We start from the raw sequence: 26,934 nt of genomic DNA, 5'->3' as shown, positions 1-26,934 counted from the left end.
CAATGTGCAAATGTCACAGCCAGGAGGCTGGATGCAGTTTGTCCTCAGGTGCTGGCCTACCACAAAAATGAGGAAAGGACAAAGGCTGGTGCTGTTCCTGTGAAGCCCTGGGCTTCTCACCAGCCAAAAGAGGAGCAGGGAGGGACTGATGCCTGCAGGGATTGCTCGAGTGAGTGAGTGACATTTTATTGCTAGGAAAAGAGTGAGGCCCTGAGGCAATTGACAGGATTTGAATCAGTGTTTTTTCTATTACTAGCAGGTCTGCTCTTTCAGATGGGAGCAGAGATGGCCCTGCTGGATTGACGTCAGCAAACTATCTACTTCTCACCTAAACAGACTGGACCCCAGGTTTCCAGCACTGAAGTAGCATTGCATTAGGCCACTGAATCCCACAGCGAGAGCAAAGGAGGAGGGTCAGGACCTGACAGCTGGTCGTAGCTCTACCCATTCTGGGGTAAGTCAGTTCCCCATCTGTAAAACAGGGCTAAATATCTAGTTAATATGGTAGAGATTTTAGTAGGGTTAGCACCATGCCTGCATGAAGGCTTAGGGCCAAGTAGCATTAGTGAACTGATCTCATCTGGTGTAGTGCAGGAGAAAGCAGCCAGCTTTCTAAACAGGGCTCTTCTGTTGCCGAGGATTGTCAGTCAGTGACAGCTTTATGAAAGACCCCCACTTCAAGCAACTCCTTTAAAGTCTCTCTGTGCAAGGTTTGACCTTTACATGAAGAGCAATTTACTAGGCCAAGATGATGATGATGCAGGTTTGATGAATGGCTCCATGCAACAGGTGCCACTAGGTATATTTTCCACAGAACAAAACTGCCCACTAAATTTGATGTCACCCCCTCTCCCACCAGCTCTGAATGTTCTTAGGGAAAATTCTGTTGTAATAAATAGACCGGAAGAGGCCAGGAGGTGCAGCCAGAAACAAGCATTTAATCAGAATTTGGCGAGGAGGAGTAGGTTTTTTTACAGAATTGGTATGCTGGCCTGGCTCTAATCCAGGAAAGGTAAAGAAAGGTTGGGCAGGTTCTGGTAGGTCGTATTCCAGAACTGCACGTAGGAGGCTCTCAGACCTTGCTTCACCGAATCATAGTTGATGTCGCTGTTGATTTCGAGGTAGAAGCTCTCCTCCTGAGTGTAGGGTATCCACCTAATGGGTACAGTAGACGTCCCTTCGTTGGGGTCACTGAAAAAGCAGACGAAACAGCTGGTATTAAATGCAAAACTGCCAAGGGGCTCACAGGTCAGCCTTTCTAATGGCCTATAAACCTGGGAGAGGGAAGCATTTGCCTGCACACCTTTTGAGGAGCCAGACCTAAACCTTGGGGTTAGCTGTCATGTGGCTGCTGGGCAGAGAAATGTTGTGTATGTTAGTACAGTGAACTGCCACGGTGCACACCCAGGTTTACACTGGAACACCACTACCTCACCATCACGTTCAACTCAAGATCCCAGTTCAGTGTGTTTGCCATTCCCCTATAGCAGGGGGACCTAGTGGCCACCTACATGTGGGTGGGTGCTGCAGGTGTGACAGATTCCCCCCCGCTGTGGGAAGATTGCTCACTGGAATTTTGCATCAAGCTGTGCAACTGGCAGGGCATTGCCCCACACAGGCTGAGTTCCTTACCCGGTTCTGGCAAAGTTGGTCCAATAAGCTATCAAGGCCTTTGAGAGGGTCCTGTGCTTAGGCCAGTAACCCAGTGGGGTGCTGAAGGGTTTCCCAAAGACATATTGAAGGTCATCTGCGTGGTCTGCCCCTACCCAGCTGGGGTACACAGGCATTCGAGAAGGCTGGGAGAACACATAGGAGTAAGTCTTGGCATTCCTACACAAACCAAAATAGATTCTCAGCAAGTGAAGAGGATCTGCACCACCATTACTCCCTATGCACAAAGTCAGACAATATTGGCACTGGAAGAGGTTTGGTCTTGCAAGATCCATGCACTGTCAGGTTAAAATCCTATTACAAATACTTGCCCTTCCATTTTACCTTGGCCACCTTGACTTGAGCCGTACAATTTTTTTTTTTATAAAACCTGTTTCCATGGGAATCTTTAAATGTTTTCTGGGCCCTGTGCGTAAAAGTTCATTTTTACAAACGAAACCAAATTTGACCCCACGAAGATACATTCGTGGCTAAACTGAGTCACCAACCTACTTGTAGGGTAGATAAAAATCAATGATCTTTAAAATGTAGGTTTATTTTTAAATAGAAAAAAACTAATTTGGAATGAAGATACATTATTAAGGCTTAAATTTACTATAACCTATTAATCATTTAAATTAAATAAAAAATATTAAGCAGTATATATTTGCTCCCAAAGTGTTTAAAGGTAATCAAGTCACTGGCTGAGCCCCTAGAACCAGAGTTGCGGGGCTAATCCAGTTTTTGACAGCAGTAGCCTCTTCTGCATGTGCAGAAAGAATTTATTCAGCTGGCACAGCTCAATGACTAACTCAAAGTTGAGAAACTGACCGGGAGTTGCAAAAGCAGGAATGCTTGTTTTCCCATATGACTAAAAATGAGGTCTAAACTTTTGAAAGACAAGTGTCCAGAAATAATCAGTTCAATTCACTAACTACAGTTGATACTTTAATACAAACCAAGTTATTTACAATAGCTTATTTTAAAATCCTGGTTCTGTGCATTTAATAAAATTTCAGTTTCCATCCAAATACAGCTTGACACAAGTAAAAATATTCATCTAGTAGATTAGAAAATGGTTACCCATGCATTTCTTAAGTAAAATTTAAGCTAAACTATTGCTTCGAGCTATGGTGTAACTTCCTGGGTAGCAAGAGAACCTTTACACTTAATTTACTACAATTAAACAAGTTTGAGTGGCTACCAAGCAATGAGAATCAACCTTTCTTTAGGAAAATAAAGAGCAAAACAAGATTCCAGTGACTGTTTCCAGCTCGCTGATTTAAACCATGAGTAAAGTAGCTGAATCACAGACTCTGCCTCTGGGCCCGCCACAACCCTCTCGGACTCACCTAGCGTTCGCATTATGCAGAGCAAGTGCCTGCTGCGTGGGACTCAGGAAGAGGTAGTCTGTCTCCAGGTCCACCACTGTCCTTTTCATGACCTCCTGGTCAGGTTTGTCATTCCACAACTGGGTGTATAGGGAGAATGTGGCATTTGCGGCCTGCACTCCCTTCTGTAGAGTCAGCCCCTGCATCAGGTTGTAGACCTCATCTCTGAAAAGACAAAACATCTTAACTAGGTCCTGGTTCTGAGCTCACTGCTCAAAGCAATAGATCTTGGTGCTATAGATGAGATACCTTCAGGCAGTAGGCTGCCAGTGTAAATCCAGCTCAAGGGTGACTGCAGGTTACCATCATTCTGTGACTCACAACTGGTAGCTCAACCTTTGGCAAGGCTTGCAGCCTGGGAAGACAGCTGGAAGCTAAGCTTGGTGTAGCTGGTGAATGTGACTTTCACTTCCAGCCCTGCCTGGGTTCAGTTCCTGGCTCCGAGGGATTCAGCATCTCAATTTTCTATCCCTTTTCCCTTCCCAAAGAGCAGGAAGGAGCCAGGGGGATTTGGAGCCCTCTAGAATACTGTTCTATAGAGGTCCTTATGCCCAGTGACTTGGTACAACTGTTGCCCACTGAGTCAGCCTTGTTCTTTACACGCTACTTGTGAAGCCAAGAAACTTTTGCTTTCTGGAACGCAGGATGTCTGACAGGTGAGGGACCCAAAAGCCCCCACCCAAATGGGGGGGGGGGGGGGGGGGAGAAGCCACAAAGTAGTTTGAAAGCTGGAGGAAAAAAGGAAGAGTTCTCCTTTCTAAGCCCCTGGCTAAACGCTACAAGAGGCAAAGATCCAGGCTGGCTCTTGGAAACTGTTCTCTGCCCTGCCATTGCATTCATATGCCGCAGGAGCAAAGCTGGCTCTAAACAGGTGCTATTTTGGCCCAGGCCTGATCTGCAGCGGTTCTCAACCTTTTGTATAGGTGACCCCTTTCACACAGTAAGCCTATGAGTGCGACCCCCCTTTATATTAAAAACACTTTTATATTTAACACTATTATAAATTGTGGCGATAAAGCAGGATTTGGGGTGGAGGCTGACAGCTCACAACCCCTCCAAGTAATAACCTTACAACCCCCAGTTTGAGAAGCCCTGATCTATGGGAGTGGTGGTGTTATTGACAGGGCGCCCAAGCCAATCACTGCATTGCCAGTTCTCAGGTGCTCTACTCATTGGTTGTCCCCTTCTCGACAAAAGCCCAACTTGCTTTTCCTTTCTATGGCTATGCCATTAAGGGCAGCTGCAACTTACGCTGTGATCTTCACAAGCGGGCGGTTGATAGCAGGCATGTCAAAGCCAGCGAAGAAGTGCCCGTCCATGTTGTTTATGCCTGCAATGTAGTCAATGTCTGCAGCGTTAGCGAAGAGATTCTCTGGCCGGTCTGGGAGGAAATCTCCATCAACCACAGGAATGAAAGAGAGGTAATGGACTAGAGGATCTGCAGGAGGGAACAGAAACAGAAATCCACTATACATCTGTGAGAGGAGCCAACAGCCCTCGTGCCATGGCCGACACCTGCTTTGCACAGGGAGCTTCTGGGTGATATCCTGGCTGCACTGGCATCAATGGGAGTCTTGCCACTGACTTCAGAGGGGCCAGAATTTCCCCAGTTACATAGTGGAAGGTGAGCATATACCTATATACTATAGACCTCTCACCTAGCACACCCTATGGCTGCCTTGCACAGGGAGCTTCACGGTATATACAGTATATAGTGCAAGACAGGCTTTAGCCAGATATCACAGACACTGCATTAAGGTGGCAGGAGGGCGCAAAACAGCAGACATCTGTGTCAGACCAGTGTCAGTCAGCTAACTCTCCCACCCAAGACTACAAAAGAGTGGGGCTTGCTCCTGAGCGAAAGCTCCTCCGTTCGTTCCAGCCCTGTTCACCTGCTGCCAGCAGCAGAGGATTCAGACATGGGGCTGCAGCGCAAACAGCGGGCCGGCAACCATTCTTGTGAAAAGCTAGTCCTGTATTCACTGAAGTGGCAAACAACACTTCCCTACCAGCTGTACTGGGAGTGGGTCTTGCTGGCTCATATGCCCCACCTAGTGGCCCAACTGAAAATTGCAGGGCAGTGGCAATTTTTGAGCATTGCTCCTGAATTCTGCTCTCTGCTTTCGCAGAATATAAAGTGTGGTACAGTACTGGCCAGTACAGCTGTCTCCAAGGGACACAGAGGTTGTGTTAAGCCATGCCATGGCTACCTTGGTAGTGCAGCTCCACTGTGCTAAAGAGAGCAGCATCTTTTCCAGCATGATCAATCCCAGTCAGTACAAAATGTACTTTATTGAGCTGGGGGCTGACATCTTCCCTTATCGAATGATCAACATAATGTCCCATCTGCTCATTGACTGGGCTCTGTGGGCACGCAACACACAGTGCCCTGATTCCCATCCTGGTAGCACCCACTGACTCACATGGCACGTTGACTAGCGGCAGGTGATAGGCCAGCGTCACAGCCTGGGGGTCGGTGACCCGGAGGCAGTTGCCCATGGCCGCGGTGTTGTCTGTAGGGCAGCCCACCTTCTCTGCCACCTTTGGGACATGAATGAGAGAAACCACCTTGTAGTTACACTCCTAGCCATTGTTGGCACAACCAGCCAGGAATTAGCACTGAACTAATACCCATTGGGAAAGGGGGAGTTTCTTTTTAATCCTAGAGGATTTTGTTTGCAAGTCTCCATCTCTATGGAGTATTGTCCTGCTCTGAACACTTTTGGTTTTGCTTCTGCTCCTGCTTATTAAATCACCCTCAGTTTTTCACATGCAAGACAGACCTTTAACTGCAGGAAGTCTGGCCAGGACAGCTGGCCTCAGCTTGGGAGTATCAGTGCGTCTCTGAATCCAAAGGCCTTGGACAACTGGAGCACCATTTGTCCTCCTGGAGCTGTAACTACCGTGCAGCTTCTCCCAGGCTCAAATCTGACAAAGACCCTAGGAAACTCTTGCCTTAGGACACTGCCCTACTTCTGGAGTCCACTTTACCTTGGTAGCCCAGAAGAGAGGGTTCTCCTGGATAGCCCAGGGGCACAGGCCGACTCCGCTTTGGCTGATGCCTCGTTTGATCAGCCCCTTGTTGTACGGAGATAGTGTCTGCAACATGGAAGAGACATAAGAAGGTTATTTGGTATCAAGTCCTGAAAAGATCCTTCCGTATTCTGGCATGGCCATGGCAGAGAGCTCCAGCTCCCATCCAGGCTTTACGTGGGACTCAAAAGTCATTAGCTCTTTTCAAGTCTCAATTACAGTGTCTCAGGAATCCAGGGACTCAATCTTCTAAACCACCAGGCAGCTGAGGTGCTCAGCTATAGAGCCAGCAGGGCAGTACAAGAACCCCTATAGGAGAACAGAACTGGGGCTGAAGATAAAGAGATGCTGTTACATTAGGGGAACCCTAAGGTGGATCATCACTTGGGAAAGCAGCACCCTCCAGATCTGGAAGGTTTAGAAAGGACATTTCTAAATCAAAGCTGAGAGAGCAGCTGTGAGGAAAACAATTACTTTCTCTATCAGGGTGGGCTGCTCAAAACGGGATGTTAATTAACCCACTGTGGCTGGACCTACTCCCGGGACAGCACCTGCAGTGAGAAAAGACCAGCAACTGTGATGGGGCAGTTTTGACCCTTCACAAAACTGAGGGGAAAAGGAACCCCATGATGGCCCAGTGGCAATCACACACCTGTAACGAGACACTGGCGGCACCAGCTGACTCCCCGAAGATGGTGATGTTTTCTGGGTCGCCCCCGAAGGCCTTGATGTTTCTCTTCACCCATGCAATGGCCATGTGCTGGTCCTTTAGCCCGTAGTTACCTGGCCAAGGGAAGGCATTTACATTTCAAGGAGGAGAGTTGAAGCAGTGAGGCTCAAAGCCCACCCTGCCCAATGCCCCCAGCTCCACTCAGTATCAGAGCTGGGGTTAGAACTCAGGAGTTCCTGGCTCCTGCGTTCATGTCTATGTTTTGTGAAGCTGTGCGTTCAAACAAGGGCTTTTTCCCTCTCAACACCCATGTTCTCCTCGTGCCACATGCTGAAAAGAAACCAAGATCTCGTGCTGCTGGACGTTATCCCCAGCTATCACAGAAATCACTGCAGTATCTTAACTCTGCTAACCGTCTGGTCAGAGAGGAGAGACAAGATGTGCTGGGTGGGTACCCAACCCATCTAACCAACGCCAGCTGTGCCTCAAATACCCAATCCACTTGCAGCCTCTGCTCCAAGTATAAACGCGGGCCCTCTCATCCCGTGAGAGAGATCTCTTCTGCCACACTCCCCCATACAGAGTGAAGGTGGCACCCCGCCGTGCGTGTGTGTGAGAGGGGGGCATAACATGAGACAGCTCAGTATGTTGTGTGAGGGGAGTGTGGTGGCAGGAGATACCCCAGCGTGTGCGGAGGTGTGGGGGCAGACTGGAGGTCTCTGGAGCAAAGTGAAATAGCTGCCATACCTGGAATACTGGCATCCCCCGTGCTGAGGAACCCCAGCGGTCCCACTCGGTAGTTGAAGGTCACCACGATGACGTTTCCTTGCACTGCGATCTCCTGGCCGTCGTAGAGGTAGTTATCGAGGAAGTTAGCGCCCTGCCCACCTCCCACGAGGAATCCGCCTCCATATATCCATATCATCACCGGCAGATTTGTGGACACTGCGGGGAGGGACAGACCACACAGAGTCAGACGAAAGCCCTTCCTTGTCCAAATGAAACCAAGTCCCTTGATGCCACGTAGGCAGGATACCACCTGTTGGGCCCATTCATCAGCAAGTACTGCCTCACTCAGGCATAAGCCCATCTCTTGTGTGAATATAGAAACATCTGACTCCAGGTCCACCTGGCCACAGACACAGGCAGATGATTCATCATGACAATGGACTTAGGACTCAGCTACTTTGCTCTATCAGGGCTTAAGGAGCCTGGGGCAGCAATACAGTGCAGAAGAGAGACCCAGCATGGAACTCCAATCCCTACTCACCAAGAGAAGCACAAGCTCTCCATGGAAACAGGTTCAGTGTTATCTCTAGTATCACCATCCATCCTCCCAGAGCCTGCAGGGAGGGTCATTTCCACAGAAACACAGTGCTTTGCAAGAGAACTCACCATAACGGGAGCGGGGGCTGTAGCTGCCATAACCCGAGGAGTCCACTACTGCCCATGGAGTTGGGGAGAATACATGACTGCAGACTGACAGCCCCAAGGGAGTCTGTCAGGGATGGGCAGCCAAACACAGAGCTGCTCAGGCCTGCAGAGAACCTTCTCCCTAATCACCTAGTGTTACCATCATGCCTGTACCTCCTTTCCTGTCTTGAGGGATCCAGATGTTCAGATAAAGACAGTCCTCACTCCCACGAGTACTGGTTTGGGTGAGCGTGACCTGCAGACAACGGTTTTTGTACTCCTTGGCCTTCAAAGTACCTACAAGGAGAGAGAAAACAACATCCCACTTTAGAACCCTCGGTTCCATCCTGCAGGCCTGTGACTCAGGTCCCATTCCCGGCCCTCACTCACCGCCATGGCATTGTTTCCAACTAGCAAAATAGCTGTGATGAGACAGCCCCTTTCTAACTGGCCACCTCATACCCACGAGACTGCAGAAGCTACAACCACTTTAAGCTTGCGGGAACCTTGGGAATTGTGGCCACAGAATCTGCAGGTTCCTAGCTCTGTCCCTGCACTTCCACACAAAGTTCCTGTCTACAATCATCATCCTTTCTAACAGCCCGGGCAACGTCTTAGTGACATTCACTTAGTGAATGAAAGCAACACCAGATCCAGCTCCTGCACGCAGCAACATACCCAGCTGATCACCTGAATGAAAGTGCAGTATGTTACCGCTGAGGCAAGGTATGCCACAGAGAAGGGCAATGACAGAAAAGGGGAACAGAACTTTATGACGTTCATGAGGGTGGAGCAAAATATATCCCCAAATAAAATCATTGGTAGCCACCCTTGACCAGCAGGGGTATGAAAGCTAGAGCCCCTCGCAGAGGAGGCCTCTGTCGTACTCAACAAGATGGCTAATGCAGTATTGGGGAAACAAACCAGGCTTCCAAAATGGTATGAGAATTTAAAATGTTCTGGGGATGAGGGCAGAAAACGAAAGATATTCTAAATGTGTGTCTTACCATCCCAGCCAGGATGTTGTTGGGGGTCTTCAAAACTCTTTGGAGGAGCAGCAAAAGGGATTCCTTTGAAGATATCGACGTAGTCACCAAAGAGACCCAGTTTTTCACTGATGCCCTCAACAAAACCTCCTTCAGTGTACACCACACCCAGCTAAACACATGCCAAGAGGAGAGAGGGGACAGCAAACATCTTCCCGTGAACGCAGATAGGCAGAATTCACAGCAGGAACACAAATCTCCCCAATCATTCAGCCCTAAGATGCATTCGCTATGAAAACAGTATGTTTCCACAGTAGTGGTGTTCCTAACCAGACTTCAACTGAAATAGCATCCTCTGAAGACTCTTTATAAAATTAATGACCACCACACTCTGTTAATGAATAACTTGCACTTGTGTTCAGGATTTTATCCAGCAGGCATTTCTAAGCGTTTTACAAATATCAGATGGTGATAAATCCTGACTGCATTTTACAGATGGGGATGTTGAGATACAGCAAAGGAGTGACATGAAGTCAAAGGGAGTTCCAGCAAGAAAGTTTTGAACTAAATGTTGTTTTATGCACTACTGAAGATACCAGCCCATGCAACACAAGGGTTGGGATTTTTAATGAAGCTTAAGGAGTCAGGCACCCAGATCCCCTTGAATATCAACACACTGGGATTCTCAATGGAGCCTAAGTATCAGACTTACTCCAACTGGCCATTTCAAGGACTACAGAAGCAGCGAAATTAACTCATAACGAACAGAACTGGACCTTAAATTACTTTGCAGAGAATCTTACAGTCAAGATATAACAGATGATATGCAAAAGGTAAATGTTTGCCACCACCTGCTGCCAAAAATTATCACAATGGGCTCCCTAATATTGGACCAGGAGCTGTACAGAAGAATAAATCCTATCCTTCAACATTACTGAGGAGGCAGGAGCTGCTCAAACAATTTTGAGCATGCTCAGGGAGACACAGCAGAGAGAAGGCTGGGTAGCTCTCGTTTCATTGGATGAAAGCTACCCAGATACCAGGAAGGCGAAGATGAGCATTGGCAAGAGAAACATAGGCCAGCCCCATTCAAACACTCTGGGTACACGTTAGCTGCCTGCACTCAGCAGCTGGAATTGCCCATTTCCATTATTTACTTTATGCAAAGTTAAAAAAACCAGCCCCTTGCTACTTTGCCTTCCTACTTAACCACAGCCCACCAGTACACAAGTGTTTTGGCTGGTGGATCAATACAGTTTGTAAAACTGCTTCCCTGTCCCTCACGTCCCTTCCTGACATGCCCATTCAGACTCTGTGGAAAGACCATAAGACAGGGCTCTGCCACACACAGGATGTGGAATATCCCTTATGCAGCTACTCTGAAGGCTGCCTTGCAGTTCCGTCGCTTTCCCGAATTCACAAAACAGTACAAAGGAGTAGAGAGAACAGAAAATTTATCCCAAATGAATGCATAATATCGAAGAATAAGTTAAAACTTATTTTGCTTGTATTTGATTCTAGATATATCACACAAGGTATGCTTCAACTCAGATACCATGGTAACCAGCCCTTTCTGTGTACTTGATCAAATTTTTCTCAAAAATGCTCTGTTTGGGTTGGAACTTTCCACATTTCATCTCATCTGTATCTAAGTGGTTCACTGTGCTGGAAAGTTGACTTAAGGTCTGTTCAGCTACTGATGTATTAAGGCAATTGGTGGGAAAGAGATTCAGTTTGTTTTATAAAAAAATCGGTTGCAAAGTTAAATACAAAATTAAAACAGATGATATTTAAAAACAAACCACTCTGGAAGAGTTAAATTGTGCCTGAACTTAAATTCCTGGCATGCCCAAAATTCCAACTGATTTCAGTGAGTTTTGGATGCATGCAGGGTCAATGGTATGTTTGAGAATATATATTTTAAAGTACATTGCAAATAAAAACAGTTTGTTTCGTTATATTGTTGCCTGCAACTATTGATTAACTCCACAGTGCTCCAGGTATATTTTAGGTATCTCTAAAGTGGCAACATTTAAAAGATACTGAGTTGCGTAAATCAGTATTGAACAATACTATAGCGTCACAGATAAAGTTGTTTCTGTTCTTTAAATCCTGGTCAAAAGGGAAAAAAAATGCAAAATCCATGAATCAGGAAGTGCAAACATTAAGGTTCTAATGGCAACAATGAATCACCCACACATACCCCTTAATAGTATTTTCAATAGCTAAACATAGAACTCTGTATAAAACAGGTGTAAAGTTTCCATTGGAATGTTAAAATGAGTATTTCCCAAATAGGTGTGCATTCAGATTTGCAATCTTTATATTGCAGTACCAACAAGGTTTCCGCACTTAATAGATTCCTTTTCTTACTCAGAAAAATGAAGAGGAAGAAAGAAAAACCGGAAAGTGGAGTGCTGCAGACGATAGTTTATATCGGCGAGGTAGTAGGCAACGAGCTATACATTAAAGGAGAACTGCAAAGGAAAGGAAAAAATGGGTTGGAGCCCTTTATATACTATAAAATAGCAAGGGGACACAGCCCCCTTTTTCCCCTTTCTCCTTTAATGGAAGTCTTAGGTAACTATCCAAAATAGCTACATCTGTTTTCTCATCTAGCTAATGGCATACAAAACCTTAAAAGCACATTTTTCTTCTACCCAGGCAGCCTGTTTTCACTCTAACACAATTTACCTTTACACTGATGGTTATGCATCAATGAACTACCTCATACTTACTGTTGTAGCCCTTGCTACTCCAAGGTAGCAGGCTAGGGCAAGGCAGAGAACCTCCCAATGACACATGATGCGTGCTAGACAAGCCTGTCCCAGCACGTATGCCTATATATACGGAATAGGAGTGCAGAGATACTGGCACATGTCCACGCACTCTGCGGAACGCCCTTCTCGCTGCCGTGTGAACCAGCAGAGACCGCGCACACCTGCAATTCACCTGGCTGCAACCAAATCTTCCATTTCATGGTTGAAAATGTAGATAACTGGCACTAGAGTATGAGAGACCTCCAGCTGTTGCTGTTATGGGCTGGAAGCCAACTGTTTCATGAGTTCCATGTCTATAAGAGTTCTATGCGGGAAGGGAAAAGACTTAAGAAGGCCCATGTATGTTACATTTAAAGTTAGGCTAAACCATGCATTAGAAAACGTACTATAGGCCAGGCAACAATCTTGCACTGGTTGGGGATTGGAGAATGGAGAATATAAGACTCAACAGGTCCCAAGAGATCTTTAATTTCTATGACAGAATGTCAGAAATTCAGCAAGCCAACAGCATGTTCATGGCTAGAGGTCCCAGGCTCCAAGCATCTGAAGCTGTGTGTTTCTGTCCCCACACTCTCTCGATGAGCAGAATCAAAAGCCGGCTGATGACTGCAAAGTTGTGGGAGTAAATGCCTGGCAGGGACAACATGCATCATCATGGAGAAGTGAATTACTCACTGCCATGGAAGTCTTTTCTAATTTGAGTTCCTTCCTACTGCTTTTCTTTCCAACTTCTCAAGCTGATCGAATGCAGAAGGTGCAGTAAATGTACAAAGAATATTTTATTCCCACTCAGAAGAGCAAAAGGCAACACATCCCAGTAACTGCGAGGTATGGAATTCCTTCCTGAACTTCTCTCTCATCTTTACCCATCAAACTGAGGATGTGAACCCAATCAGTGCATTTTACAGGGAAGAACAAACACAGAAATCCAATTCAGGTTTTTCTCCTTACTTCAAGTGAATTATCAGTCTGATCCGGATCTTTGTCTCAGTTTATCTCTGACCACCAAGTAAAACTCAGTTTAGATGAACTCTCTTAATCCAACTCTTAGTTAAAATTCTCAAATCAGAATCACTTACCTAATGAATGTCCAGTTTACCAAAATGTTTCTGTTGACTCAAAATCATTTTGGGGATATTGGCTGAATTATGTATATCTACACGGAAATCCATGAAAGAATGTGTTATTGGAAAAAGGAAGAGTTTTATTAGAAAAATAGACAGGGGGTTCTGTTTCATGGGGAGATGGACTTTCCCCAAGAGAAATTACTGTTTGCTTCTCATGCATATGCAAAGTTATTACAGATACCTGCACATGTCCCATTGGATAGACTCCACATTTGATTTAAGCCAGCCCAAATGACACTGTCCAGAGCCTCTTGATTAAGAATCAGCAATGACCTTGTTCGATACAGAATTAATTTTGTTTGAAGTTTTTCCCACTGACCCAGACACTAGGTTTAGAATGGTGTGACCTTCACACATTCCCTGCAATGGTTCTAATGAAAGGTTAACACTTTGGGCCCAAGAGGCCAGTGGAACACCTCTGATCTGGGTTGGATTCAGCACTTGTTGAAGTCTCTGACATATCAGAGCTAGCAAGGATGAAGAGGCTCTCAACTTCTGGTAAGAGGAGACAGTACACTAACATACCCTCACAATGGCTGTCCTAGGAACACCTATATGGTCTCAAAGGGAAGTATAGATCTCTTTGATGATGGGATCAGATGTTGCAGTTTGTAAGCACAGGGAGGGAAGGGAAAACAAACAACAATCTAATGGCCAAGAGAACCAAAGCAAGTGAAATCCCAACCGGCTCCACTCTGACCAAAAAACTGCCAGAGTAAATGCCGGCCATGCATGTTGCCTGGGATGGGCCAGCATCCCACAATGCCACCTTCACAAATGCTTGTCACCCCAGCACTGTGAAAATGTGATCTTTAGCGCCTGCACCTTCAGAGTACTTAGCACAACTGATAGCACCACATCCCGTGAGCCATGAGTTTGGTTAGCATCTTCCCGAAAGCCTGGTCATGATTCCATATCCCCCAGGGCTCAAGGAACAAAAGTTCCAAGCAGCCTCATCCTGCTCGCTCACTGTGTCACACATAGTCCAGGATCTCTGTTTCCATTTCATTCTCGCTCCCATCAGAAGGCTTGAAGTCCTCCTCCTCCTCTTCATCCTCTTCCTCTCCAGAATCGTACGTCAGCTGTTCTTTGCCATCTTCAGTGTTCGACGTACTCGAAAACAGAGCTTAGTCAGAAAGAGAAGAAAAGATGTCAACATTACTTCCCTCCTCACTAAAACCGGGGACGTGTTTGCAGATAAGATTAACAGAGCCAGCCAGAAGATGTAAAAATGAAGATCATAGTTACAGTCAGGCACCTTAATAAAACCAAATAAAAAAAATCAAACAAAAGCAGCTTTCCTGTGCCAGGAATTCTAACAGAACAAGGCCAGGAGGTTTTGCATTTAGAGTGATCGTGCATCTCATTCCAACTGAGACTAACCTAATTCCTTGGGCCAGGATCACGACAAGAGACTTTCCTCTCCTGTCCTTGCTCTATTACAGTATGCTATTAAACACATTAATGAAAAGATCCAGAAGCCTCCAATTTGAATAACTATAAAAACATGAATAAGAGTATCATGGAACGAAGACGTTTAAAACCTAGCCACGATGACATTGGAAAGGCAAAGTTGGGAGGTTCTTACCCCCCAACTATTTCATACTCATGCCTCCATTCACTTTGCAGGTCTTCAAATGGCAAAATCTAGTTACATTTTCCCAGTGCCACAGAGTTTTAGGTCTTTTTCCAATGGCCTAACAAGTGCTGCTTTAAGAAGAGCAGGTGTCCTGCAGGTATCCAGGTTGATGACATCAACTTGCACATCATGCTAACATTGCAAGTGAAGAATCTAGCCACCTACATCTAACCAGGCAGACTGAGTCTCCTACCACAAGAGAAGGGGATCTACAGCAGGAAATGAACAGACAAGTTCCCAGTACTACTGCAAAGTGCAACACTGTGACTCAACTGCTCCCAACAACATGCCCCCCCGTGTCTCGAAACATTTTTTTATAACATACCCTCCAAGGCTCAAAACCCCAGAGCCATCCTTACCGGGTCTGGTGGATCTGATGATCTGCTTTATCATCAGAGACATGGTATCCCTCAGATCATCACTGGTCTTCTGAAGGCACCACCCGTCCCGTTCTGTGCATTCTGCCTCCATGCCATCATTCCGATGGATGATTTTCTGTAAGCTAAATAGCCGTCAAGAAAAGAGTCAGTCTCCGGCAGCCAGATCTGACTCTGAAAACTTCCTATGCCGCCAAACACCACGCAGGGCACGAACAAGGCTCCATCGTTCAAATCACTTGTGCTGTTTGCCCGAACGGCCACACTGCTGTGTTTCTATAACTCAGCTTTTTACAAGGCTACACTGTTGACCTATTACTCAACTCCCAACCAGGAGGGTCAGTGGACTGCTCTTCATCTGGTCCCTGCCCTATGACCTGTCCAGCCTGAGTGGCACTAGCAGGAGTTAAAACTTCTGCTGCTATAGTTTTCAGAGTCACTGGAAGAACCTGCAACCAGAAAAATCAGTGTGATTCAGGGTTGCATTCATGAAACAGATTAAGTAATAAAGTTTGTAGTGCTCCTCCTCAAGGATCTCGTAGCATGTCACACACATAAGACCTCCATCGTAGAGCTCGTTGGGAATTTTCCTACAGAAAAAGGCAGTTTCTGCAAAACTGAAATTTTTCACTGGAAAATTTAAATTTTGCCTACGTTTTTCAGTTTTTTATTGTGAAAAAAAATCAAAACCAAAATATTTCATTTCAGGTTGATTCAATCCAAACTGGAATATTTCATTTTGGTGAAAAGACCCAAAACATTTTGTTTCACATCAGTTCGATTGTTCAAATGGTTTAGACAATAAAAAATCAAAATTTTTCATTTTGTTCTGTGAAAAATTTCAATATTTCAATGTTTTGTCCCAGACTGAGAGGAAAACACTTGCTAAATTTCAGAATTTCCCACAAGTTAAGGCCAAATTTCGCTCAGCTCTACTTGCTAACCACCTGTAAAGTAAGAAAGTTATTTCCAATGTACATAAGGAAAGAATGAGGCTCAGATAGATTAAGTAACTCACTCAGATTGCATGAGTCAGTTGCAGAACCAATAAGAGTCCCAAGCCTGTGCTTCAATCACTAGATCATGCCATGCTTTTCTTCTCAGGTAGGTTTCTCTGGCTGTGCTTTGTTCTACTTGCCTATCGTACCTCAACTATGTCTACCCTATCCCTCTGTAACAACATATGCATCTTATGAATGCAGAGGGAAATGATAAGACTGTAAATAAAATGCTTTTCTAAATGTGATGGCTAGTTGGTTACATTAAGTGTCTATAGTGTATATTTTTAAACCTATAGGGGTACATGTGTACATGAAAATCCAAACTAAAGTAACAATGCATTTCCCCAGAATTATGTGACAATTTGTTTTTCCTTCTGCAGGTTAAATATTTATCCAATGGGAGTAGGGCCTAACCTACTCCTGTTGAAGTCAATAGGAGTTTCCCCACTGATTTCAATGGATTGGGATCAGGCCCAAAACACGCGTTGGGAAAGTATATTTTGCTAGCTCATACAACTTTACTGGGAAGGAATTTCCACTGTAAATAAAGTCTGTCTGTTGAGAAACTAGGAATCTCCTAAGCATCCGGGTCAAGGAGAAAGATAGGAGGCTGGGTACAAATGGTGGCCTTTGTAATCAATCATCTGCAAAAATCTCCCTTTGTCAAAAGATCCAGCTAATCAGGTGTAGTACCTGTCCACATTCAAGTCACAGAGCTGATAGAACATCTGTCGATATGGAGGCAGATCTCCTTCCTGGAAGATATAGATGGAGTCCTAGAAGGAGGCAAAGACAAAGATTCAATGGGCATTCCAAATCATTTCCATACCCATACATTAGAGATCCTTCCTTAAGAGCTATTTCAGGATCCAGGCATTTCCTATAAGAGTTCAGTTCCCTGGCAGGAAGAGGAGTGTGAGAGAGCGTGTGAGTCTGTGTGCAGTAGAGGACAAAGTCAGACTATGGATGCAGCAGAACTGCACTGCAGCCTGCCAGCCACAGCAATCAGAACTAACACAGCAAAGTTCTGTGGAGAAAACCATTCACACCTATTAACAGTTACACTATCACCCATACTTCAAAATGAGGAGGGGGGAGGAATTGCCATTACAGGAAAATGGAGAATGGCAAAAGTATAGACTACCCTGTTCCCTTATTTCTTTTGCTTTACTGGATTCTACAGAGCAATCTGAAAATACACCATAATGGGCTTAAGAGTTTGCTATTCATAGCACTCCACAATCTGCTTCCTGAAATGCAATGTAAGTCTCATTCAAGGCAAGGGCTGAATGTATGACTTTCCATACTTAGAAAAGACATTAAAAACAACAGCAAACTTTGCAGTGATGTGGATGACTACTGGCTTTCCAGATAAGTCTACCATAAGGTTAGCTAGAGAGGCAATATCTTTTACTGGACCAACTTCTGTTGAAGACAGAGACAAGCTTTCAGGTTTACAGAGAGCTCTTCTTAGCTAGTCACTTGCATCTCCAAGTAAAATCTGTATCAATGCCCATAGTACATCTGGGTCAACACTGCCCCCAAAAGAGTGACAAACCATAACAGATACCCTTCCTATTACACCATTCCGAGCTCTTGGTAGGAGAGAGTAATACCTACTTTAAGTTTGTACCTGCTGGAGGCAGGTTTTTTTGCACTGGATGTACTCGCTGTGTCCAGCCCATGTTTTAGGTCCTGTACACTGACCGTGTGACTTACTGAAAGACATAAAGGAAGAAGATTCCTGAAGTGCACAATAGTTTGCACTTCATGGCATAGTATAGTATTTTAGCTGCTTCTCTACTTCAGTTCAACTTTGTTGGCAGCAGAAAAATAGCCAGCATAGCAAAAGTTAGCGTAAACATTCATTTTTCATTCCTCCACTTCATTCCCTCTACCCTGTTTTCTGGCAGTTGTATTGGCAGGCAGACCATTTCTGCAGCTACTGGGAAGTGTTTCTGATACAGCCTCATTCAACTAGACCCCTTTTCTAATTTCTGATCGCTCACCTCCCATTATTACCCCTGGCTCCATCAGCCAGACATGTCTTAAGACATGCCTCAAAGGGCAACACTTCCACAGGTTTTAATAGGGCACATATATCGCGATCTGAGATGAAGGAAATCCCAAAAATCTACTGAAATAAGTTGAACTGTGTTCTCTTCACCCACCAGCAGCAACGAAAAGATGAAATGAAGAAGCCACGGTAAGCTGCGCACCTTTTTCCAACCCCTTTGCCTGTTCGGCATACCTGGTTTTTTGATAGTGATGGGCAGGCTGTAATTGTATGTGCTGCGTTTTGCTTTCACGGGCATGTCGCTAGGGGCGTAACCTGGAGGCCAAGAAAGAAAACAGTTTCTGAACAGAGATCAGCATCCTGTAGAATATTCCAGTTTTTATAACACGGGGCGTTGGACTAGGGTTCGAAAGGAGAGCCAACCAATACTGTGTTGTTGATTTTGGTGAGATGGAGAGAGAGAGAACGATCAGGGAAATAAAGCTATTTAATATGACAAGGTGGGAAGATGTGCCCTGTCACTGACTTACTGCATGGTCATTGGACCTCAATTTCCCCCTCTATAAAATAGAGATGATAATACTTAGAGATTTAGTAGTTTGTGAAGAGCTCTGAGATCCTTGAAGAATAAGCACTATCATTATTGTATTGAAACCCCCCCACAAAAAAAGAGAGACCTAAATTTACATCACACATCTAAAACTATGGCAGGGAACGTATGAAACTGAAGTACGAAAATGCAATAAATGAGGTGTTTTGTACAGAGCTGAGCACTGCACTAAACTTAAATAGGCCAAACGAATTGGTAAAAACAACACACCCCAGAGGTGTTACAATGGTATAAACCAAAAACTCATGCAATGGAATAAGCTAAAACAGGGGTTCTCAAACTGGGGGTCGCAAGGTTATCACATGGGGGGGGTCGCGAGCTGTCAGCCTCCACCCCAAACCCCACTTTCCCTCCAGCAGTTATAATGGTGTTAAATATATAAAAAAAGGTGTTTTTAATTTATAAGGGGGGTTGCATTCACAGGCTTGCTATGAAAGGGGTCACCAGTACAAAAGTTTGAGAACCACTGAGCTAAAAGATCTTAAACTCTCACTGTGTTGTCTGTAGCATCTGATAGGGCACTATGGGATTTTTCTTGTAGGGCGGATGAGGATGGATAAGAGCCAGATGCATCCTTGAGTTCATAATGCACATTCCTCCATTTTGCACAAGTCTTATGTGCTTTTCCAGCTGGTGGCATTAAATGTTATTATTTATTTTTTTTAAAAGAAATTGCTTCTCCAGCATTAGTTGGCCAGATGGACAAGTCATCCTTGTAACAGTCACCCAATTGGTCCCTTCTGGAAGTGGAAGAAATGACAAAGAAACGAATCCTTAGGTGGCATTTTAAATGTCTCCCCCTTCTGAAATTGTAGCAGGTCCTGGAGTGGGAAGGAAGATAACAAGATATCCCACTGACACACATTTGTGTTTTGAACATAACAAGGAAGGAAGTTGAATAGCTTTTTGTTAGGCCTGGAATATGCCCAGTGGCCAAATAAAAGTCCCTTCTGCTCCTCTAACTTGGGGTTATCGGATGTCCCCATAGATTCTAGGGAAGGAAATTCAGAAACAATCACCGGTACGACCTCCTCTCCCGCACCTTTCTGCGAACAGAAAGCTTGAGGAAAGAGGCCCTGAGGGTTTAAAAACAAATGGAAAGAGATGACAGAAGAGCTGCGGGGGGGTGGGGTGGGGTGAGGGGGCGGCGTTTTAGTGAATCTATTTTGCTTGGGCCATTTTACCATATTTCATTCCACAGCGAATTCTGAAGTCCAGGACTTGATAAATCTTTGCTTCGGGATGTTTCCTGGGGTCATACCCATACCGAACCCACAGGCTTCTCCAGGGACCTGTGAGCTGCACAGATACAGAGTATGAGTGGTTACAGGAGACAGTACAGAGATGCAGAGTTTAATGAGCGCAACAGTGTTACCCCAAAATATTTATTTTACAGATTCTCCCTCCCTCCCTCTTTTCCCCCTTTCAACACACGCATTTAACACCTAACCTTGGGCAAAGGAAGGCTACATGCTGCAGATATTTGTGATTTCAGAAATGAAGTCCAAAGCTCACAGCAGACTTTTTTTGAGGGCTCCTGCTAGCATTTCCAGATAGACAGTCAATTTGACTGTTTGTTACTATAACTGTAAGGCAGACCAGAACCAACAGAAGCACAAAGCCACTGCATCACTCATTGCTTTAATTGGTAACTATGCGTGGGTTCCATTTGGAAGCAAGATTTTCCTCCTCTCTCCACCCCTCCCAAAAAAAGTTGGAATTCCTACTTAAGGATATTTAATGCAAAGCTTTGGGTACCAGACAGGGGAATCTGAACAGTAGATAACCAGGAATTGTCCATAGACATCCAGCTGGTTCTCTCATCCCTTTGCCCCCAAGCCTGCCTCAAATAAGAACAAGCTGCACAGCAGGTATACAAAGAAACTCACCATATAATAGGCCAAATATGGTAGCAGAAGTTTAAGCTTGTCCGGATGGACACTGATATTGGCCTTTACAGCATTCCGAGACCAGATGGGACGAATCTCAAACAGCTAAAGAAACACACAAAGTGGAGAGTAAGCGTTAATAATGCCAATTTCGATTTTCTAATGGGAATCTGCTTTTTATTACAGCCTCTGGCCCAGACTAAAAGCTGTCACCGCATTTCTACAGTGCAGCACGATGGCAATGGAAAGAAAAATAAAAATAAGCCTTATTTAAGGGATGTTGGCACAGCGAGGGAACAAGCCTGCCTTTCATCTCTGAAGAGAGAGGTTCAAATACTAACTTGGGTAGCACATGAAATGAACAGTGGTCTCAGCTTAGTCCCTAGGCAGTGGCCTGTCCCATCAACAAAAACACACCAGAAAATTCAGTACAATAGACGGGCTCTGCTCCTGAATGGCTTGAGAGCTAGTAGGCTCAGGCAAACTGAAAGATATGGTTTCACAATATATGCCCACATGAAAAGGATACATTTCAGAGCTATGGGTAGGGTTTCAGACACATGACATCCACTGCCTTTAACAGAGTTGCTCCTGATAAACTTTCATCCCATATATCTCACATTTAAGAACACATAATTCACTCAAAGTTTAAAATACGTGGGGAAGTGGAAGAAGGTAATGGATGTACCACCTGGCTGTTCAGGTTTCAAGTAACTTAGGATAATTATAGCTTCTCCTTGGTGGTTTAAGCCATGCCCTATCCTTCAGTGTATTTACTCTTGCTTCCAATAGAATTTTCATAAAACCATGAAGAACCCTAAAACTCTTGGCAATGAGAATTGTAAGTGTCCTGGGGATCTAATATTTCTATAGCACCTTACACCTCAAGATTTCAAAGGACTTGGCAAACATTAAATATTATAACCAGGTACATCCGTGTTATCATTCCCATTTTACAAATCAAGAAACAGAGAGAGGGATAAAACACTGACAAAATTACACAGCAAATAAGAGGCAGAAATATAAACAGAACCCATGAGTTCTGGCTTTCCGTTCCCTGCTCTAATGATCAGACCACACTGTCTCATTCACCATCACATTTATAATACAGCACCTTGATCAGTCTTTAGAATCCTTTGTGGAGGTCTGTAAATAATGTTAAACACAGATATATAAAATAAATCCTTGTAGATAGCAGTTTTCCGGGAAGTCAAAAAAGTCACTGAAGGCAGCTGATGAAGTTTCTCCCACACACTGTGCACTGGGGTGGCTTTTGGCCCAGTCCCTTCCCCTGAGATTTGGCCTGTACCTTTCTCAGCTCTTCCTCCACGCTTTTATCCACAGGATTGGTGCACACTTTCTTCCAGGTCTGCACTGCAGGCTCTAGTGGCTTAGTGGGGATGTCATCATCATCAAAGTTCACAAAGATGGCATTGTGTGGTCGACGGGCCCTGCTGAGGCCGATCAGGTTCTCACAAGACACCTGGGGATTGTTGTAGCCATCCCTAAGAAGCAATGCAAAGTATTAGTCATACTTTCTTCCTCCTCGTCTTTTACACATAGTGGCCTCCACTGAACCACGTGGAAAATAAGTTTATTTTCTGGTCTTAGAAAAAGTGGTGGTGGGGAATTGCATTAAGTAGAATAAGGGGTTTCTGAACTAGCCCTTTGCCCCTCAAGATCTAGGGTCGGAAGATATTTGGGTCCCAAGTAAACATGGATTTGGGTAGTCCAAGCTAGGTCACCATTAAAGACTCCCTTATGGAGTAGTCCAGAGTGAAAAAGTTGAGAATCACTCTTCCAATGAGAAAACTATGATCCATGTCCAATACCCCTAGGACAGAGCTTCCATGTACTGATATTAACTGAAATAAACCTTACTCCAGTGGTCCCCAAATTTTTGAGGGTCTGCGCCCTGCCGCCCCCTCCCTGGAGCTGGGTACGGAGCCACGCTGGGGATGGGGCCAGGAGCGGAGCCACGGCTGGGGGCAGGAGCAGAGCTGGGGGCGGGGCGGTACTCCCCCCCACTCATCCCCCCCAGTGGGGGCTGGCATGAGTCTGCTGTGCCCCTCTGAATGTTCCTCCACGCCCACCTACAGGTGCATGCCCCATAGTTTGGGGACCTCTGCATTACATGTTAGTCACTCAATCAGAATTTTCAATCCACAAAGGCAGGCTTAGCTTCCATGGGTACCTACTTTATGTTCCCATTGCTACAGTCACCAAGAGTACAGGGATATACAGGGAGATAAGGCAATGGAGCAGTTAAAAATTCAATCCTGGAGTCAGATTATATTTATTTGCACTTTTTAGCCCCAATGAAGGACAACAGTGAGAAAAATAAAGATGTTTCTCGTGGGAGACATCACAGATTTCATTTATGGCAAAACAAACAAAGTAACAGAAGCAAACAGTGCCAGTGAATGCTAGCCCAACAACACATGGCATGTGCTCTTGCACCACTCTCCATCAACCTCCAGCTCACTGGAAACACATGGAAGCCAGCCAAAAGGCCAAACTGATACAACTTCACATTACCATGCAGTGTCCAACTCCCACCCTTAGGAGTAGAAATTTTCTCTTATGTTTAGATGCAACAGACCTTCAACCCAAAGTTTCACTTGGGAGCCCGCCAAGAGTGCCTGATGAAACAAAAAGCTTTAAAGCAGCTATTAAAATGGGATTTCTCAGCTCACCTGCCAAAATTTCTAGGGAGGGGCAGAGAGAGAAAGAAGCTGCCAAATAGTCTCAAGCTGCATCTCAATACTGGGAGAAGAGTAGAAATTTAAAACAAAAAAACCTAAAAGATTTATTTTGTTATAGTTTTAGTTTGGGTTTAAAGTAGACAGAAGGCTTTTAGGGAAAAGAATGCATGGGATGGAAAATGGACACGCAGGTGAGATCATAACTCTTTATGGTTCTGAGGGAAAAACCTATCTAAGATACTTATATAGCATTCGTCAGTGTAGTGACAGAGCACCTCACAGTTGATACTGTATTTTTCCTCACAAACATCGGTGAAGTAGAGAAGTGCTATTATCCCCCTTTTACAGATTGGGAACTGAAGCACACAGACAAGTGATTTGCCCAGATCTCACAGAATGTCTGTGACAGATTGAAATTAATCCAGGTCTCTGGAGTTTTAATCCACAACCTTGACTATGAGGCTATCCTTCCTTTTTCTCAGAACCTTGAATGCCACAAGCTGGAAGTCCTCTGCCACAATGAGATTTGAAATCACATTAATACTTTTCCAGTAAGAACCACATTTACATACTGCACAATTCTCTAGGATACGGCACACTATTTTTGATGTTTGTTTTGAGACTGCCTGAAAGCAAAGTGAGTGAGATTGCAGTGCTATCCACCAGACTGTATTTCCCAAAACATGATCCCATTAATGGCTCTCTCTTACACAGTGCAATTTTCTCCACAGGGCTCCTTTGTTCAATCCCCAGTAGGCTAGTGCAGGATTACTTCCCCACAGTATACTTTCTACCCATTTCTTCCTTTTTAAAAAAAAAAAAATCTCTGTGACAATGGCACTTGTTCCCCCCAAACACAAAGGAAGTCCACTAAACTCAAACCAGAAACAACTTAATAGGCCACAAGCCCAAACTAAGCAACCCCTTATCTCCACTCTGGAGAGACCTATTTTGTGCAGGTGACTATAGTTATCATCTCAGTTAGTTCAGAACAAGAATAAGGAAACAGAAAGTAGTGACTTGCCCAAGACCACACACTTGCTAGTGGCAGAGCTCTTGACTTTCAGAGCCTCATTTAGCCCGTGCTACCTTCCAAGTATTTTTGTCCATATTGTATTGAAACAAACAAAGCTAACACAGAGAGATATAACAAAGGCATATATCAGTTATAGCTGTTTGCCCTGATGAGGCATATGACTGAAATATTTTAAAATGCTGCTCTGAAAGAGCACAGATTCCACATTAAAAAACACTCACTCAGTGGTATATTGGTTACTTTAATTCTATTTTTTTCTCATTTCAATTACATAGATAGACTCTGGACAAAGAAACAAAAAACAAAAGCGTCCTATGCTTTGGTCATGATCGCTGCCTGATACAAACAACATGACCCCCAAGGTCATCAAACCCCATCATTTTTCTTATAGGACATTTTGAAAGACCCTTTACTACTGAACCACGCCAGTTATACTACAAGAGATTTCTTCAGGTAATGAAGCAGGGATATCCTCCCAGTGAACTTGAAAATTCAGATTTTATAAGTGATATGCTGGCCCAGTAAAAGGTTTCCATTATCTATTCATTCAAGAGACAATGTAACTATTTACTACATCACAAGAAAAGGCACTGACCGGTGTTGTACATCTGGCCGATAGAAATAGTCTATAGGGGTGTCCAGACGTGAAAAAATAGGTGGGGGGATGTAGAGGGGCAATTCCCTATTGAAGAATTCCTCCTTTTCTGGTTTGAGCATCAAGACCTTGTCATACATAGAGATCTGTTTGCTATCAGGTCCAGAATGCATTGCCAGGTACTGGAAATCAGACATTCCTATGAGGAAGGAAAAGTCAAGATAAAAGGTGTGTATCAGAGACAATAACATGCTGCACAATACCTAGTTCTCCTTTCCTCAGACAGCTCACTCAGGGAAGATGCTGTTTCCTGAGCTGAGTTAAATGGGCTAGGTATTAATTCACGTTGGGAAGCAGCGCCACGGTCCCCCTACACTGCATTCATAAAAGCACCCTGGAAGCCTTGTCCTACTTTCACTTTCAAAGCATAATACTTTCTATTTCCTTATCTTAAGCATCTGCCAAGCAGTCAACTAAAGATTAAAAACAATAATACATGAAACTACTACTTTTCCCCTTCCTCCTGCATAGGTGCATCCATTATAGAACATCTTGGATTACACCATAACCTAATGCAACAGCAGAGAGGACAATGTATTATTAAGTCACAGTACAGAAGGGGGACGGTATCAAATCCAGGTCACACATTGAGGTCACACATTGAGGTCCCTAGATACCAGCACTGTAAGGCTGACATGCAGGGTTTTCTGAACACACTGTTTGTTGGACTCAAGCAAGAGGGAGCACTGCCCTTTTCCCACCAGAACTGCTAGTCACTACTCCACACACATGGTCCGATGAAATTACTACCTTGAAATTTGTAAACAGTGGAGACAACCCCAAGAACTTCCATTTCAAACTTGACTTCCTGTTGGGTTTCTCCTTCAGCTTCCAGCTGCTTCCTCCTGATCTTCCTCTTTACCTTGAACAGCATGGAGGAGGTAGGGAAACGGTTGGCACACACAGGATGGCAGTAGGGATCCTTGGGGCGGAAGTACAACTCGAGCCTTTTTCCAGGGTCGGCATATATCTACATTACCAAGAGTGTAAGCACTTTTCAACATCAAATTTGTCCCTCCAAAAAAACCCTCTGAATTTTCCTTTGCATCATACCCCCTGCCCAATCCACCTCCAAACCAAAACGCTATCCCTGTCTTCCCTTAGTGACCATCACCTCCTTTCCACAGAGCACCATGCCAGAGCAAGTCTCTTTACCCCAGAGAACCATAGATTCTCACACTCTTATTTACGGCATTGCCCTCCAATTACAGTCTACCTAATACCCCTACCTGAGCCCTACTCTAATCCCAACACGTACCTTATGGGGTCACCCACAGCAAGCGCTGAACTGGATCATCCACCCTTACTCAGCACTCTAGACCCTCTTCCCAGGGCTCCCTTTATCCACGACAAATACCTTCATCACCCGCCCCCCACCTCCGAAGTTAACATCTCCAACATCTCCCTCTATCCTTCGCCCTCTGCTTCGCTAGGATAGCCCCCAGCCTCCTTCCCTTGAGGTTCCGTTAACCAGGACATCTCCCACCTTCTGAAAAATCCCAGGCCCTTCTCACTGTAACCCAGTCAACTCTTACCAAGAGCACCCTGTTCCCAGCCCCCCTCCGCAGCGCACCCCCACCCGCTCCCTGGGATTTACTGGGACAACCCCTCCCCCAGGAAGCCCTTAGCTCCATCCCCACTTTACCCCGGATGACCCGCACCCAGGGAACCCCTCACCCAGGAACCCGCCCCAACAGGCCTGCAACCAGCCAGGAAAGCCCCCGCCACCCGGGCATCCTTTACCCAGGAAGCCTGGTTACCCCGAGCTCGCCCTCCCCCCGGGGCCCCCCTTACCCGGGACACCCCCTCCTCTCCCCCCAGAGTCTGCAGCATCTTGCCCACGTCGCGCACCAGACCCGGGTACTCCACGCACACCAGCCGCGGGCCGCGAGGCAGCTCGAGCACGGCCGATCCCTGCTCCCCGCCTCCCCCGGCCGCCATCTCCCACCGCGCCG

The 26,934-nt window shown here is 45.1% G+C and overlaps 2 protein-coding genes across 4 annotated transcripts; both read right to left on the bottom strand.

Moving 5' to 3' along the window:
• Positions 1–918: 918 nt before the first annotated feature.
• Positions 919–13,994, bottom strand: CEL (carboxyl ester lipase). Its single transcript, XM_077836220.1, has 11 exons — positions 11,882–13,994; positions 9,165–9,315; positions 8,332–8,454; positions 7,492–7,689; positions 6,727–6,857; positions 6,033–6,140; positions 5,465–5,582; positions 4,293–4,479; positions 3,003–3,206; positions 1,633–1,830; positions 919–1,191 (listed from the first exon to the last, which is right to left on the bottom strand). Exons 1-11 carry the CDS (start codon positions 11,945–11,947, stop codon positions 999–1,001), a joined length of 1,677 nt encoding a protein of 558 aa, XP_077692346.1. The 5' UTR covers positions 11,948–13,994; the 3' UTR covers positions 919–998.
• Positions 9,183–26,934, bottom strand: GTF3C5 (general transcription factor IIIC subunit 5). 3 transcript variants are annotated; one of them, XM_077836218.1, is made up of 12 exons: positions 26,774–26,934; positions 25,730–25,949; positions 24,920–25,118; positions 21,893–22,088; positions 20,584–20,688; positions 19,879–19,993; positions 18,319–18,399; positions 17,688–17,785; positions 16,761–16,843; positions 15,049–15,191; positions 14,021–14,176; positions 9,187–9,315 (listed from the first exon to the last, which is right to left on the bottom strand). In XM_077836218.1, exons 1-11 carry the CDS (start codon positions 26,918–26,920, stop codon positions 14,025–14,027), a joined length of 1,539 nt encoding a protein of 512 aa, XP_077692344.1. In that variant the 5' UTR covers positions 26,921–26,934; the 3' UTR covers positions 9,187–9,315; positions 14,021–14,024. The 3 variants fall into 3 exon arrangements, with proteins under 3 accessions (XP_077692345.1, XP_077692344.1, XP_077692343.1); XM_077836219.1 differs by lacking the exon at positions 14,021–14,176 and having other exon boundaries at positions 9,183–9,315; XM_077836217.1 differs by lacking the exon at positions 9,187–9,315 and having other exon boundaries at positions 12,688–14,176.

This window comes from Eretmochelys imbricata, chromosome 16 (genome assembly GCF_965152235.1).
Source record: "Eretmochelys imbricata isolate rEreImb1 chromosome 16, rEreImb1.hap1, whole genome shotgun sequence".
In the NCBI taxonomy this organism is placed as follows: Eukaryota; Metazoa; Chordata; order Testudines; family Cheloniidae; genus Eretmochelys; species Eretmochelys imbricata.
This window is presented reverse-complemented; position numbering and strand designations above follow the sequence as displayed.

What these genes read in the sequence shown, in the direction of transcription:
- GTF3C5 (XM_077836218.1), bottom strand. Translation starts at nt 26,920, where the DNA reads ATGGCGGCCGGGGGAGGCGGGGAGCAGGGATCGGCCGTGCTCGAGCTG. An exon ending in TCGCTGTGGAATGAAATATG is followed by an intron (nt 18,400 to 19,878) that starts GTAAAATGGCCC and finishes CTTGGCCTCCAG; the next exon opens with GTTACGCCCCTAGCGACATG. An exon ending in CATCACTATCAAAAAACCAG is followed by an intron (nt 17,786 to 18,318) that starts GTATGCCGAACA and finishes TATGTCTTTCAG; the next exon opens with TAAGTCACACGGTCAGTGTA.
- CEL (XM_077836220.1), bottom strand. Translation starts at nt 11,947, where the DNA reads ATGTGTCATTGGGAGGTTCTCTGCCTTGCCCTAGCCTGCTACCTTGGA. An exon ending in GGGGGATGCCAGTATTCCAG is followed by an intron (nt 6,858 to 7,491) that starts GTATGGCAGCTA and finishes TCCCTTGGCCAG; the next exon opens with GTAACTACGGGCTAAAGGAC. An exon ending in GCCGCTAGTCAACGTGCCAT is followed by an intron (nt 4,480 to 5,464) that starts GTGAGTCAGTGG and finishes TCCCTCCTGCAG; the next exon opens with ATCCTCTAGTCCATTACCTC.